This window comes from Acinonyx jubatus, chromosome B3 (genome assembly GCF_027475565.1).
Source record: "Acinonyx jubatus isolate Ajub_Pintada_27869175 chromosome B3, VMU_Ajub_asm_v1.0, whole genome shotgun sequence".
In the NCBI taxonomy this organism is placed as follows: domain Eukaryota; kingdom Metazoa; phylum Chordata; class Mammalia; order Carnivora; family Felidae; genus Acinonyx; species Acinonyx jubatus.
The window spans coordinates 10,878,101-10,892,481 of record NC_069386.1 but is presented as its reverse complement, the minus strand read 5'-3'; the positions used below and the strand labels follow the sequence as shown (position 1 = coordinate 10,892,481).

General features: G+C 48.9%; 1 protein-coding gene across 3 annotated transcripts in view; it reads right to left on the bottom strand.

Annotated features, from left to right (window-relative positions):
• Nucleotides 1-14,381, bottom strand: part of SLCO3A1 (solute carrier organic anion transporter family member 3A1) — a 310,573-nt gene that overhangs the window by 70,524 nt on the left and 225,668 nt on the right. For all 3 annotated transcript variants that reach the window (XM_027067982.2, XM_027067981.2, XM_027067983.2), the window contains exon 3: nt 9,241-9,339. In XM_027067982.2, coding sequence (XP_026923783.1) covers nt 9,241-9,339 — 99 coding nt within the window. The remainder of the gene's footprint in view (nt 1-9,240; nt 9,340-14,381) is intronic.

The window sequence follows — 14,381 nt, the reverse complement described above, 5'->3', positions numbered from 1 at the left end:
GAAGGCACACAAGCATTCACGGTCAAGGGTCTATTTTCACTACGGACGCTCACCGGCACCCCTCAAGCAGCAGCTCATCTGACAGGCCATCCCACACCCCATCTTAAATCGGGTTCCCAGATCACAAAGTGGAGGGGGTGGGGAGCACGGAATGAAATCCAGAGCCAGGGAGACCTGGAGTGAAACCCTGCTGCTCGCTTCTCACCGCAGGACCCCAGGCTGGTGATTTGAACCCTCTGTACCTCGCTGACTGACCTGCGGGATGATGAGGAGGAGGACAGTACCTTATGGAGTCTGTGGGGAAGATCAAATGAGCCACACCAGATATAAAGTGCTCAGCAGAGTCCTTGGCATGTGCTTGGGCGTTTCAATGGCGTTAGCCCAATATTTATGGCCGGGGTCCTGTTACCGAACTGCCAGTGGACAGGTTCATTCAAATCTTGATGGTGGCCTGTGGCTTGGGCAGTCCTTTATTAGAGAGTTCTGCAGGGCTTAAAGGCAGTGCGCATGTAGTACGGCTGTCTTGTGCTATTACTTCTGTGATTCCTTCTGTGATTCCCCAGCTGAAGTCATGAAGACATAAACTATAGCTTACCCCTCGGTAGATTTTCTTTTTTTTGGGGGGGGGGGGTCTTTCTCTACAACTGCTTTTCATAGAGCACTCCCAGATGAGCTGCTCAGAAATGTCTCTTTGGTGATAATCCCATGCTTCTGGAGCCCAGAAGGAAATTCTTGGAGACAGGAACATGGCATATGAGCTAAGAGCTAACAGGGCTGCAGGCCTGGACCAGATGGGTGGACAGGCTTGGGAAGAGGAATGACCACAGACACCGGGTGAGCACTTCACCATTGGTAAAACTCTCTCTGAAGACTCGTCAGTTCCTGCTAATGAAAATCCCAGCCATCATTTACTGAGGGCTTGCTCTGCACCAGGCAGCACGCAGAGTGTATTTTTTTAAAATGTTTATTTACTTAGACAGAGAGAGAGAGAGAGAGAGAGAGAGAGAGAACACGGAGTAGGGGCAGAGAGAGAGGGAGGGAGAAAGAATCCCAAGCAGGCTCTGTGCTATCCAGCTCAGAACCCAACGTGCGGCTCGAACTCACAAATGGTTGAGATCAGGTCCTGAGTCGGAATCCAGAGTTGGATGCTTAACCAACTGAGCCACCCAGGCGCTCTATGCAGGGTGTATTCTTACCTGTTCTGACCAACCCTCCCCACAACCCTACAAGGTAGAGTCTTTTATGATCCCAATTTTACATAGATAGGAACATCGAGGCTTAGAAAGTTTAGGTACTCTGCCCAAGTTCACAGAGCTGAAGACTGGGCCACAGGCATCCAGATGCCAAGGGCCATGCTCCTTATCACTTTGCTACACGGCCCCTCTGGACTGCCTAAGACTTTGTTTTGGGCTCCCTGAGCGGATGATTAATTCCTGCGCTTTGTGCAACGGGCTGAAGACCACCAACTTTGTCGGCAGGTGGTGAGTTGGCCTTTACAGCATTGGTGGTCTCTCTTCTGGAGGCTTTGACATCAACCCAGCAGCTGCATCTAGGGCACTACAAAGGACCAGATGCTTCTGCGTAGCAGCATGTCAGAGAAGAGAAGGGTATAAGCTTTGGCAGGCTTAGGGGTGAATCACGGCCTTGCTGCTCACTAGCATGGGATGCTGGGCAAGCTACTTACCCTCTCTGAGTCTTAGTTTGATCATTTGCAAAATAAAGCTGACATCCACCCAGACGGCTTGCAAGGAATAAAGGTAATGAGCAAGAATCACTTGAAACATAGTAGGCTCTTAGTATATGGCAGATCCTATTATTTCTACTTATAAGTGTATACTTACAGGAATGGGAATTTCAAGAAACAGGTTTTTTAAAATATTTGAGAGAGAGAGAAAGAGAATGAATGAGTGGTGGAGAGGCAGAGAGAGAGAGAGAGAGAGAGAGAGAGACAGACAGACACACACACACACACACACACACACACACACACACACACACAATCCAAAGCAGGGTCCAGGCTCTGAGCTGTCAGCCCAGAGCCCAACGCAGGGCTCGAACTCACGAACGTGAGATCATGACCTGAGCTGAAGTTGGACACTCAACCGACTGAGCCACCCAGGTGCCCCTGAAACACATTATTTATTTACGTATCTATCTATCTATCTATCTATCTATCTATCTATCTATCTATCTATCTAAGTATGGGAAAGCTTTCAAAAGGCACGAGGAAACCCAAGGTGATCCTCAAAGCATCTTTATGCAAACGAGAGAAGAGAGAAGTCAGACTGCCTCCGGTAGCTGAGCAGGAAGGATTGTTTCCACCAGTCACTTACAGTGTTTCTTCACCAGCTGCCAAGCAATGAATGAAAACAAAAGACGTAAAACGGGAGCCCTGGTATCTCCCTCCATTGTCAATGGGCTCCATAAACGGGGAATTGAAAGCTGGCAGATGTGAGCCAGCAGAGAGAGAGAGAGAGAGAGAGAGAGAGAGAGAGAGAGAGAAATCCTGGCAGTTGTTTAGGGGGAACAAAATTAGTAGCACGTAGAGAGTCATATTTTAGTTAGGAAGTTAGGGAGTCTCTTCTATGTGTGAGGAAATATCCCAGGGAGAGGGGCTATGGTAGGGAGGCGGATGTTTATGTGCATGTGTCAACTCGCTCCCTGTAGGTATGCGCACGTGCATGGAAAGCCAGCGTTTGCTCATAATTTGTAAGACAGGGAAGAGTATGTGATGTGTGTCAGACCAAGGCCTGCCTGTTACACGCGCCGGGGTGGGGGGTGGGGAGGGGTGTAGGAAGGCGTGGTAGGGCGGCAGGGTTTTGTAGATCTAGGAAAATCACAGTTGACCATTTTCGGAAGTACTGATTTTTTTTTTTCCTCCCCTCTCCATCTCAACTATCCCGAGCACTGTGGCAGAGAGAGAAAGAACCTTCTGAGAAGAAACCACTCAGCTTTGGAGCATGCTGCCCTCAGGTCCAGGTTGGGGGTGGAGTTTTAGTCCCGATTTTTTCGTGGTTCACAGGAAGACGATGCTGGAACCCAGCCTGAGACAAGTCCTTGCTGAGGCACCTCCTGAGAGGGGACGGGGGAAATCCCTCCCCACCTGCCTACCAGTCACCGGTCAGCAGAGGCCAGCATTACCAAAGCTGACGGAGACTTGTCTATGTCAGCTGGCAAAGAATGCGGTGGTAGATGTTACCGAGGTCTTCGTTCGGATCTCCTCATCTGAGAACACGAGGATTACATCTCCCTTGGGCGTAGCCAGGCACCACAGAACTCTGTCATTGAAATGTGAGCACGGGGACACGTGTCACTTCCGTGGAGAACCACAGGTAAGCCGGCACCTGACTTGCCATGCTCTTTTGCCCTGCCTGATCATAGAAGCACATGAGATCCTCCGGGTACGGTACCCGAGGTAACGAAGAGCAGAAGCACGGTATGTACAGCACGAACGAGAAACAAACCTTTAGTGTTACTAAGCAACTACGATCTTGGAGGTGTTTGTTACCACAGCAGAACCAAGCCTACCCTGCCTAGTACAAAAGGCTTATTGGGAAATAAAAAGTCATGCTCTTTAGGAACAGTGATCCTGGGAAGGCTTGAAATAGTGAAGTACCATTTCGGGTACAGGTGGGCAATGGGGTGAAAACCTCTTTGCTTTTCTCGCAATTTGGCCCCCGTGGAGTATCTGGATCTTATTTTCTTCCTCTTCTTTTTTTTTTTAAGTTTATTTATTTTGAGAGAGAGAGAATCCCAAGCGGGCTCCACGCTGTCAGTACAGATCCTGATGCAGGGCTCGATCTCACTAACGGTGAGATCATGACCTGAGCTGAAACAAAGAGGCGGACACCTAACCGACTGAACACCCAGGCGCCCCTGTAGTGTCTTGATCTTAAAACAAATACAGCAGGGTCAGCTTTTTCTGGAAGACTGTGGTCAGTAAGATGTCCAGAACAAAACCAAGAAGCACCCATCTGTCTCGTTTACTTGATATAGCTCATTGCCAATGAGACTGCAACCGTGAAGAAAAAAAAGACACTGGAAAGAATGGGGTGGGGACAGTATCCCAGGCTGGGGGAACAGCCCGAGCAAAGACACGGCATCCTCAGGGGACTCTGAGCAGACTAGCTACGCTCTACCCAGGCACTCATCAGACCCTTGGCCATTCCAGGCGTGGACAAGTGAAGCAAAGCATCGCTGTGATGGAGAGGTCTGCCTGCCAGGAGACCGGCACAGTCCAGGCCTGCCTTTGCCTCGCTGCCTGTAGGCACGAAGGGTTTCTGCTTTACAACAGCCATTTGTTTCTAACCCTGCCGCGTCTTAGAATCCAACACCTGGAGTGTCTTTGTGGTTTCGTCGGGTAGGCTGAGCACGCTTTTGGCAGTGTTTAGCTTCCTCTGTTGAAGGTCATGTAAACAGATGGGGCTGAGATTGTCTCCCACTTCTGAGGACTGCTACCATTGTAGGTACGAAAGAACAGTCACTGGGAACAGAGGCAAACCAGTTTAAGACGAAGCAAACAACCAAACCAGCCCATGAGGACACCCGAGACTGTGAGAAGAGCAGATCAAAGCAAATTTGGGACATTGACTTCTTACTCTCAGGCCACGCTGATGGGTAAGTGATACCATAGCTCTCTGGGCAGTTGTTTTTTTGTTTGTTTGTTTGTTTTTCATTTTTTCAGTCCATTTACCTATTTGTCTAACCTATTTTGTGAAGCTTTTGCTATGGGACTCAAGCATTCCAAGAGTATCATTAAGTTACAGACCAAATTAGAAACTGGAGACAGGGAGGGGTTGAGGGTAGAGGAGAGGGCAGCGTGGAATGTTCAGGATCCTGGCTGTTGAGCTAATTAGTCTAACATGAAGGAATCGGGCGAATCCAGCAGCCAGCCCTAGAGTGGCAGGGTGGGAGGCTCTCGGCTGGTTGACCTTTTTCATGAAGGAAACATGCGGACATATCTTATTCCAGCTGCAAACACCACGCAGTGGTAGGGGACTGGCTGGTGCATGCCTCAGGAGGGGTCTGTACAGATGTGATGAGGTTAGGTCATGTCAGCAAGGCCTTTGTCCACAGAAGGGGGCAGCCTTTGGAAAGTCCTGGAGAAGTTCCAGGGACGCGGGAGACCTGGGGTTTGAATCCCGCTAGCTGAGGAAATGAGTTAACCTCTCACTGACTGTGTGCTTCCTATATACCAGGCACGGTGCTACATGCTTTGCACAATTAACTCTTGTCATCCAGGCCCAGACCCATGAGGAGAAATGCCCTCGGGATCACACAGCTTGGAAGGGGCATAGCTGAGATTTAAATGGAGGTCTGATTCCAGCACCGGAGCTCAGAACTCAAAATCGCTGCATGAGAACACCTCATCTGTTAAGTGGAATAACAGCAGGACCCACCTTCCAATGGGAATGTTCTGCGGTTCGGAAGAGGCCATCTATATACAGCCTTCATAAGGGGTCAGGTCATGGCTGCCGTTACCAATCTGCTTTTGCTAAACCCACTGTTAACGTTGCTCAGTTCAGTGCTTTGGGGCACACGCTGTTACCAAGTCCTTCTCTTTTCTGGGTTCGGTTCTCAACTGGTTTCACTTTTAAAAGATATTCTATGAAAGCAATTCTGGAGGCAGCATCCTTCCTTCCGTGGGGTGTCAGAAGAGGCATCTATCCTTAAGAAGAGGGGCAGAGGGAGCCTGGTGTCTAAACATGGCCAGCAGAGCCCTACTGGGAAGCTGCCCATGGGGTCTCTCCACCCCACAGGTGGCCTGTTCCTACAACCAACCACCTCCCCTCCACACAGACTGCAACCAGCCTCCCTCGCTGCTCTCTCCCTTTCAACCCTGTGCCCTGAGCTGCAGCCAGCCTACATGGAGGGCACACTCTCTCCTCCAGCTGCCCCGTGACAAGGGCTCTGCCTCGCTCGCCTCCCCACAAGTTCCAGACCACGGTTTTCCCCAGTCCCCTTCCCGGCTCTCAGCTGGGGTTTCAGAAACACGTGGCTGTGAGTCTGGCCCTTTACATTCAGGCTTCACTTTGGACAGCCCTAAAGAGGGGCTCTGTCTTCACCGGTGAAGAAAAAATAGAGCAGGGTCATCCCTAAAGAATTAAAAACTCCATTCTCAAAATACGGCCCAAATCTGCTCCAGAGAGAATGAGTTTTAGTCACAAGATTAGAAATCATCAAAATTGCTGGAAACTGTAGAATTGGATCTTACTCTCCAATAGAATAGAATAAGTTATGTTCTTCTGCCCTCTACGGGTAAAGAGCAGCATCAGCGCTCCCAGAGCCCTCAGCAAGGATGCAAACAAAAGATGGTGGTGACTCACGTTGCTCCCTTCTCTTTCCTAGAGACACGCTGGATGGGACTTCAGCTATTAACTCGTGGCGGGAGGAGGGGGAGGCTACCATCAGCAAGATGCCCAGGTGGACTAGAAACGTGCCCCTCTGTCTTATATCCGGGGAGGCTTCAAACTTCCAGTGAACCCAGAACCATGGATGATGGCCCTTCACACTGGCCCAGAGGGTGAGGACACATGTTGCCCGGGACTGCGAGCAGGACTCTAGGCTGAGGGAACAGCCTGAGCAAAGGAATGAATGGCACACCGAGGGGAACCATGAATGAACCAAAGGTCCACCCCTTGGTCATTCCAGGCACAGAGAAGAGATGCTATTTCATTCCCAGGAGAGAGCTTCCATTGCTCAGAAGACATGGGTTTTATACAGATGCACCCCTTAGACTGGGTACATCCCTGTCCCCCCCCCCCCCGGCCTCAGTTTCCTCATTTGTACAATGAAAGGGCTGGAAGAGAATGATGTGAGGTCCCTTCTGGCTCAGAGATTCTGGTAACCAACCCACGGGCCTTAACCTAAGGGGACCACTGCCTACACGCTGAGGGCAGAATATGCTTCTTGGCCACTTGCCCTCTCCTTCCAGGCAGGCTTCCCCATTGCATGGGGCATGCAACCCCCTCCCCTCACCCTCTTTTGTGATTCTTATCTTGTACTGCCTTTGGCACAGTGGTGGAAGCTTTTTTGTTCATGCAATCAAAATGGCGGCCAACTCCCACCATGTGTTGGTTCTCTGACCAGGCTTCTGCTCGTCCTCGGGCTCATTAGGAGTGGGGGTTCAAAGGTCAACCAACTGCCACAACACAGCAGCATCCAACCACCTCCTGAACAAACCCAGCACTTGAGAAGAATAAGTAAATAAAGCTGCATTTGCTTCCTTTTTTCCCTCCCCACTTGGATATTCATCACATCATTAGCTACAAGTAAATATATCAGTGGGATTAATGGAGTGAATCACAAAGCAACCTGATTAGATTGAAAACCACACTATTTCTTTGGGGTGAACTGGTAAATTTAGCACTGCCCAGAGATGATGGATTGAGAAACCAGGAATGGAACTCTTATTGATCTTGAGAATAGATCGGTAGGAGGAGGAGAGGCTGGGATGGCTTCCTGTGCTCGGTTCTCCGAGAGAGAGAGGAATCATGGCTTCCCTGCTCACTGAACTGCACAGAAATAGCGTGTGCTGTTCTGGGCTCTTAGTCGGAGTCGTGACCACACGCGGTTAGGTAGTGTCCAAGATGGAGACCAACGATCCTACCCCTGGTGTTCACGTCCTTTCTCCGGAGTGTAAACCAGAACCAGAGGCTTGCTTTCAACCCTCCAGAATGCAGAAGCAATGACTTGCCACTTCTGAGACAAGGTTACAAACAGACCATGGCTCTGGTCTCAGCTGCTCTCTCTCACCTTCTTTTGGGTTGTTTGCTCTGGGGGAACCCTGGTGAGGGAGCCCTATAGAGAGACCCATGGATGTGAGCCTGAACGCGGATCCTCCAAGGCCTGCCAACAGCCTTGGAAGTGAACTTACAAGCGGAAGCTCCCCGGGGTGAGCTCTGAGATGACTGGAGGCCATGTCGACATCCTGACTGCAGCCTCATGGGAGACGCCGATTCAGAACCACCCAACCAAGATGCTCCTGGATTCTGGACCCACAGAAATAAACTATAATGGGATAGCTGTCTGTTGTTTTAAGTCACTAAGTTTGGGGTAATCTGTCACACAGCAGTAGGAGACTAAGATGTCATATGACTTTTGCTTTGGCCACTAAAACGTGAGGAGAAGCTTCAAGAGCCAGCACGCACCTCGCCACAGCCTGGTTTCCTGCCTTGGCAACTGGGCAGGCTGGGGTCAGATGAAACTTCCGTGGGCCAGGTCCTGGAGTGTCCCTGATGAGCTGTGTCTCATCCTCCCCAGCACTGCCAGCCTGCACTGGGTATGTAGCATGCCCGAGAAATCAACTTCGGTTGTATAAAATCACTTAAGAGGTGGGGGGTGGGGGCTCGATCAGTAAAGCGTCCGCCTTTGGCCCAAGTCATTATCTCACGGTTTGGGAGTTTGAGCCCCGTGTCGGGCTCTGTGCCGACAGTGTAGGGACTGGGACCTGCTTTTGATTCTGTGTCTCCCACTGTCTCTACCCCTCCCCCGCTTGTGCTCTCTCTCAAAAATATTTTAAAAATAAATAAATTAAATTAAATACTTAATATTTGGGAACTGCGTGTTACCACTGCATAACCTAGCCTATCTAACTAACCCACCGTCAGCTCAAAGTGTGCCGAGGGTTGGGCAGGGGCGGGTGGGGATTTGCAGAGTAATCTGAAAAACACCCTTGCTCCTCCTGCTAGGATCACAAGAAGAGTTGCTCGAAATGGTTTTGAGGTATGGTTTGTTGCCTCATAAAGGCCACCACAACACTATCTTACAGAAAGAAGTTTCAAATCTTCTGTCTCATTGACCCCCTGGGTCCACTCGTATTTCCAGAGCATGTTCAGAAAGCAGGGTTCTCAGATACGTAAATGGACCGACATTCGGTGAGAAGATGCCAGGCGTTGCCACATCTATCCTCTCGTTTAATGCTTACAGGAGCCTTGCGAGGCAGATACAATTATTGTTACCCTTCATTGACAGATGAGGACGATCCAGATTCGAGGAGTAAAATCAACTCCAGGGATTATTCGGCCCTCGGGTAGATGCTGGTGGAGTACACACTGGATCCCAGGCCATCGGAGCCAACACTCACGCTCCTTCCTTCGACCTCTGCTGAGCCAGCAGCTACAGCTCCATGCATGGAGCCTGCCCCTACTAGCAAGGTTTTAGAACCCAAAGGCTGAAGGCTCCCTTACGATGGAGGGCATGCTTACGGATGGCGATAAAAAGTTGAGATACACTCCTTACTTGTGTCAATGAAGACTGCATCCACATAGATTTTGGTACAGAAAGAGCCCAGGATAAATCCACAGGCTGGTCCAAATACCAGCATCGTGAACAGGATTCCTGAAAGAAGATGAAACAGAGATTAGATTTAAAAAAAAAAAAAAAAAAAGGCAGCTGATGACCAAAAGAATCAAAGGTCAAGGGTATTATTTCACATTGACCAGATAAGAAATCTGATTATATAAATGCCATTAGGAATTAGTCAAAAAAAGTCCCAGTATTGAAGCACTGTTATGCAAGACTTCTCTGGTTTTTTGGTAGGTTGCACTGAATATTCGTGGGCCCTGAGAGCACTTACTTTTAGAGGACTCCCTCCCACACCGTATCAACCAAATTAAAATACACCCACGTCTGTCATTAAATTGTTTCTGTCATAAACATTTTTGAAAGGATTTTTATAATTTTGCTTTCACATTTATTTGGCTTTATGTAATTCATTTAATTTATGGTTGGCTAAGATTTCTCAACACTCGCTGTACAAATTCAGGAATTGTTGTGAAGTGAGAAAAGTCAAAACCACAAATTATTTTCAAATGTAATAAAATGTTTATGGGCATTAATTTCTCAAAAAACCAGAGCTGACATAATGGTATGCTTTGAGAACATTTAATTAGATGTTTTATTCATTTTAATTTTGCAGTTTCCCCCTCCATATTTTGGAGTTACTATCTATTACTGTAATAGTTGTTAGGATTCAAACTTTTCCATAGGACTTGAGAAGACAGTACTAGACATGTACTTAAGTATCTGATGGAGACAGAACCTGAGATTTTACACAAACCTTTTTATTCATTCTGGGAAAGGTACCGAGCCCAGACTAAAACCCACAGGCTGTATCCATTCAACTAAATTTCAGTTCCGTAGAACATGCCGTGAGCAATGACAGTTACCAAGGCCCTGGGAATAAAAATAGCAGTGAAAAAGTGGCCTTTCCCTCAAGAAGCTGGTTGGCTGTGGAGACAGACAATACGTGGCTTGATCCGACCCAAGCAGATAACCCAAAAGATGGGTGTTAACAGTCCACGCGCACACAGGAAGAACAAAGTTGGAGATGAATTCAATCAAAGGGAACCCGAGCTCAGTGGAGAGTACTTGTGGTCTGCTCACAGGAGTAGACGAATTCATCCTGATTTCTCTCGGTGATGTCAACATGGAACCACTCAAATATTCATTCATGCACTCAATATTTATCAAGCTCCTTCTATGTGTCAAGCAGCAGTCGGAGGGATGGAGATTTAGTATTGGACCAAAAGATAAGAATCTTAACCTTCCAGAGCTCATTGTCTTAGAGGTGGAGAGAAAACATAAACTATAGGCAGGAGCTCATCTGGTTTATACATAGTTGGCAAAGGAAGCCATGTCTTCCCCATTTGTAGACAGAAACCCAGACCCCAAAGCAATCATTTGAAGATAGCTTAGAAGGGGGTATTGTTTGATAAAGGAAGGACTGAAAAGAGAATGATTTATATCACGGAAATGGAGCTAAATCCACTCTTGGTGAAATCCTACTCTGTGATTTGGAGCAATCTAGAAGTTCTAGAGTCTCACATCGAAGTTCTAGAGTCTCACACAGAAGTTCTAGAGTCTCAAAACACCTACTCCCATAGCCAGTCAGAGACCCCCAAATTTCACAGTTATTCCTGTTTATAAGAATCTTGACAGGATCAATATGCACCTCATTAGTACACTGGCTCTGGTTTGTCACAACTTAGATTAAGATAACTAAGTGGAGGAAGTTGAGAAAGTTTGGGGGTATTATTGGAAAAGTCTAGAATATAGGCATCTTTCAGATATGGGCAAGAATTAGGGGGGGCTCTCCTTAGCCGGGTAGAGTTAGGGACCAGAGCTACTCTTGGCCCTATTCCCTGAAGAGATGCAGAGAAAGACCAAGACCCAGGGGGCAGGGGTGGGGGCGTGGACAGGGAGGTTTCCAAGGCAAGAGCAGCACCCAACGTAGCCTGAAGGGATTTCTGCTTCAGGGCAAAACTGTGAGGCCAGCCATGTCCTGCCATCCAGGCTATGGGCGGAGGTGAGCCACTGGTCAGTCATGGTACCCTAAAAGATGGCTACGAGCAAACCATCTGCTCAGGTAGTTCCAAAAGGAAGGGACACGGGAGACAGGACCACAATTCTCCTGCCAAGGGCCCTGCAACTACCCTGTGACTCACTGCTGACATCCCAGCAGTCACTCTGAGCCCCCCAGACACCCCCCACCCCTTGGGATATCACGCTTTCTCTCATACCCATTAAATAAAACACCCAATCAATGTAATAACCACCGATGCATCCCCTAGAGATTGAGCAATGCAAGTTACAGCTAATACTTAACAGGTCAAAGGTCTAAGCTTTGAGTATCGTTGGAAGAAACAACTGATGTGTTGAAGAGATTGTGGAGACTATTCGGTAATTTCCACCCCACTTGGGGACAGTGGAGAGTCTGGATAGGTCAGTCCTTCATGGAACAGCTGGGGACCCCAGGCCCCGGGCCTCCTGCCCTCATGGCAAGTTGTAACACAGAAGAAGGGGAATCCCTCAATCTCGGCTGCCCACGGGAGCCCCACGGAAACCCCACACAGAGGCCAGCCATCCATTCTGGAAGCTCGGGTGGGCACAGACCTCCCATGGAGACACCACACACCGAGGCGTCCTCTCCATCAGCCAAGAACTCCAGTCCCTCTAGGAGAGGACAAGGGTTTCCAAGGTGTTGGGGTTGTGGCTTTCCATTTTCACAGGATGGAGTCCTCCTGCAATGCCAGAGAAACCTGATAGGACCCAATTCCAAAAACCAACATAAGATACAGAACACGTGTATTTAAAAAATTTTTTTAAATGTTTATTTATTTTGAGAGAGAGAGAGAAAGAGCGAGAGAGGGGCAGAGGGAGAGAAAAAAAAAAAAAAAACCAAGCAGGCTTTGCACCATCAGCTCAGAACCTGATGCGGGGCTTGAACTCACAAACCGCGAGATCAGGACCTGAGCAGAGATCAAGAGTGTGAAGCTTAACCGACTGAGCCACCCATGCGCCCGAACACATTGTAGTTTTTGTACGAAGGGTGTTTCCCCCGTCAGCTGAAATCTCTAGGGGCGTCTTCTAAGCAGCTCTTCCTCAGAGAGATGTCAAAGAAACCTTCAATACAAATTCTGGAATATTTTCCAAGGAACAGTCCAGTAGTGATGCGGGCGGGGGTCTTCACGCATCAGGAAACACCCTTTTTCCACTTCAGTAATATCTTAGGGTAACAAGTCAAATAAAAGCAGCATCACAGAGCACAACCCTGGGTCTTTAGGGGAACGCTATCCCCCCAGAGAGGGTATGAGGTGGGCTACAATCTTACAGATGGGTACTTCTGAGCGCGCTTCCTTGCTCTCCTTTCGATTCATCCTCTTAGGCTGCGATTTTTTTCTTGTTTAACGAAACCACTTCAAATGTTCTGCCCAAACGGACGGGAAAAAGACTGTCCAGTGCTAAAATTCACCATCCCTGTGCAGTAACTGCCTTCAGGACAGGAGAGGATGTGCTTCATGGCTCAGTGCTGCCCCCTGCTGCCTGCCAGATTCACCGACACTAGAAGGGGAGGGGCGATGAGGGAGAGCAGAAATTGAGTCACGGAAAAGCCACTAAAGGTGAAGGGTCCATTCCGCCCTACTACCCCGGGCCCTGCCGTTTACACCTGTAATCTCCTGTCATCTTTTCAATGACTCGGGGAGATCCGCTGTGCCCACTTCACAGAAGAAGAAACAATCTCAGAGAGGTTTCACACCTCACTCCCAACACAAAGCTAGAGAGACAGCATAGCCAGGATCTCAAGTCAGGTTTCTCCCACCCGCTACGGGGAAAACCACATTAGAGGCGGCTCAGGAGAGAGCCACGGGCCCCCTGCATTTAAATCCTAGCTCCACGGACCTTGGGCAAGGTATATCGAACCTCCTTGTGCCTCACTTTTTCTTCTGTAAAATGGGAATATTACACCCACTTCACGGGACTGTGCCAAGGATTTAATGACCCAGTTATTTGTAAAGCTCTTAGAACAGTGTCAGACACACAGAAAGAGCCGTGAAAGTGTTTGTTAAACAAGAGACGTCTGCGTCTCTTCTGTTACAATGAATTACATGCGGGTTCTCAGCCCTCCTCTTTCCAAAGTACCACCACCCTCCATGCCCGTTTCCTAAAGCCACCATCAGGGGAGAGGGGCTGGAGCCGGGAGCACACCAGGCCCCAGGGAGGGCTCCTACTGGGAAGCAGCTATCATCCCCAGCTACACCAGGGCCCAGACAGACTGGCCATCCAGAGTCCACTCCTCTGCTCCGCCTGCCTGTTCGCCAGCACGTCCTGGCGGTGACCTGGCTTCCTAGGCACGTGAAGACTGAACAAAGGTCCAGGGGGAATGGGATGACTTCTGTGTACCTCTGGCATCCTGGTCTAAACACAGGTCCCCTCTGTGAATCAGATTAGTGTAAATCTGCAGTTTCCAAACTGTGTACAGAGGCACCTGGGGAGGGGGGTGGTACCACAATGAACTCACGGGGGTGCCGCAAGACATTTTAAGGTTTTTTGTTTTTTTAATTTTTTTTAATGTTTATTTATTTTTGAGACAGAGAGAGATAGAGTATGAGCGGGGGAGGGGCAGAGAGGGAGACACAGAATCCGAAGGAGGCTCCAGGCTCCGAGCTGTCAGCACAGAGACCGACACGGGGCTCAAACTCACAGACCACGAGACCGTGACCTGAGCCGAAGTCTGACGCTCAACCGACGGAGCCACCCAGGCGCCCCGAAGATATTTTTTTTTTTTTTCTGAAGTTTATTTATTTTGAGAGAGAGAGGGAGAGAGAGAATCCCAAGCAGGCTCTGCACGGTCAGCGCAAAGCCCGATGTGCGGCTCGATCTCACGAACCGCGAGATCATAATCCAAGCCGAAACCATGAGTCGGATACTTCGCTGACTGAGCCACCCAGGCGCCCCAGATATTTTAAGTTTTTGAGGGAAACCCCAACAATAGTTGACATGTGTTAGGCGCCATGCATGAAACTACTCACTCGAGGTACCTGGTGGGTTTCAACGCTGGATCGAGCTACATACGTTCTTTTCAACTAACTCCTCTTTGT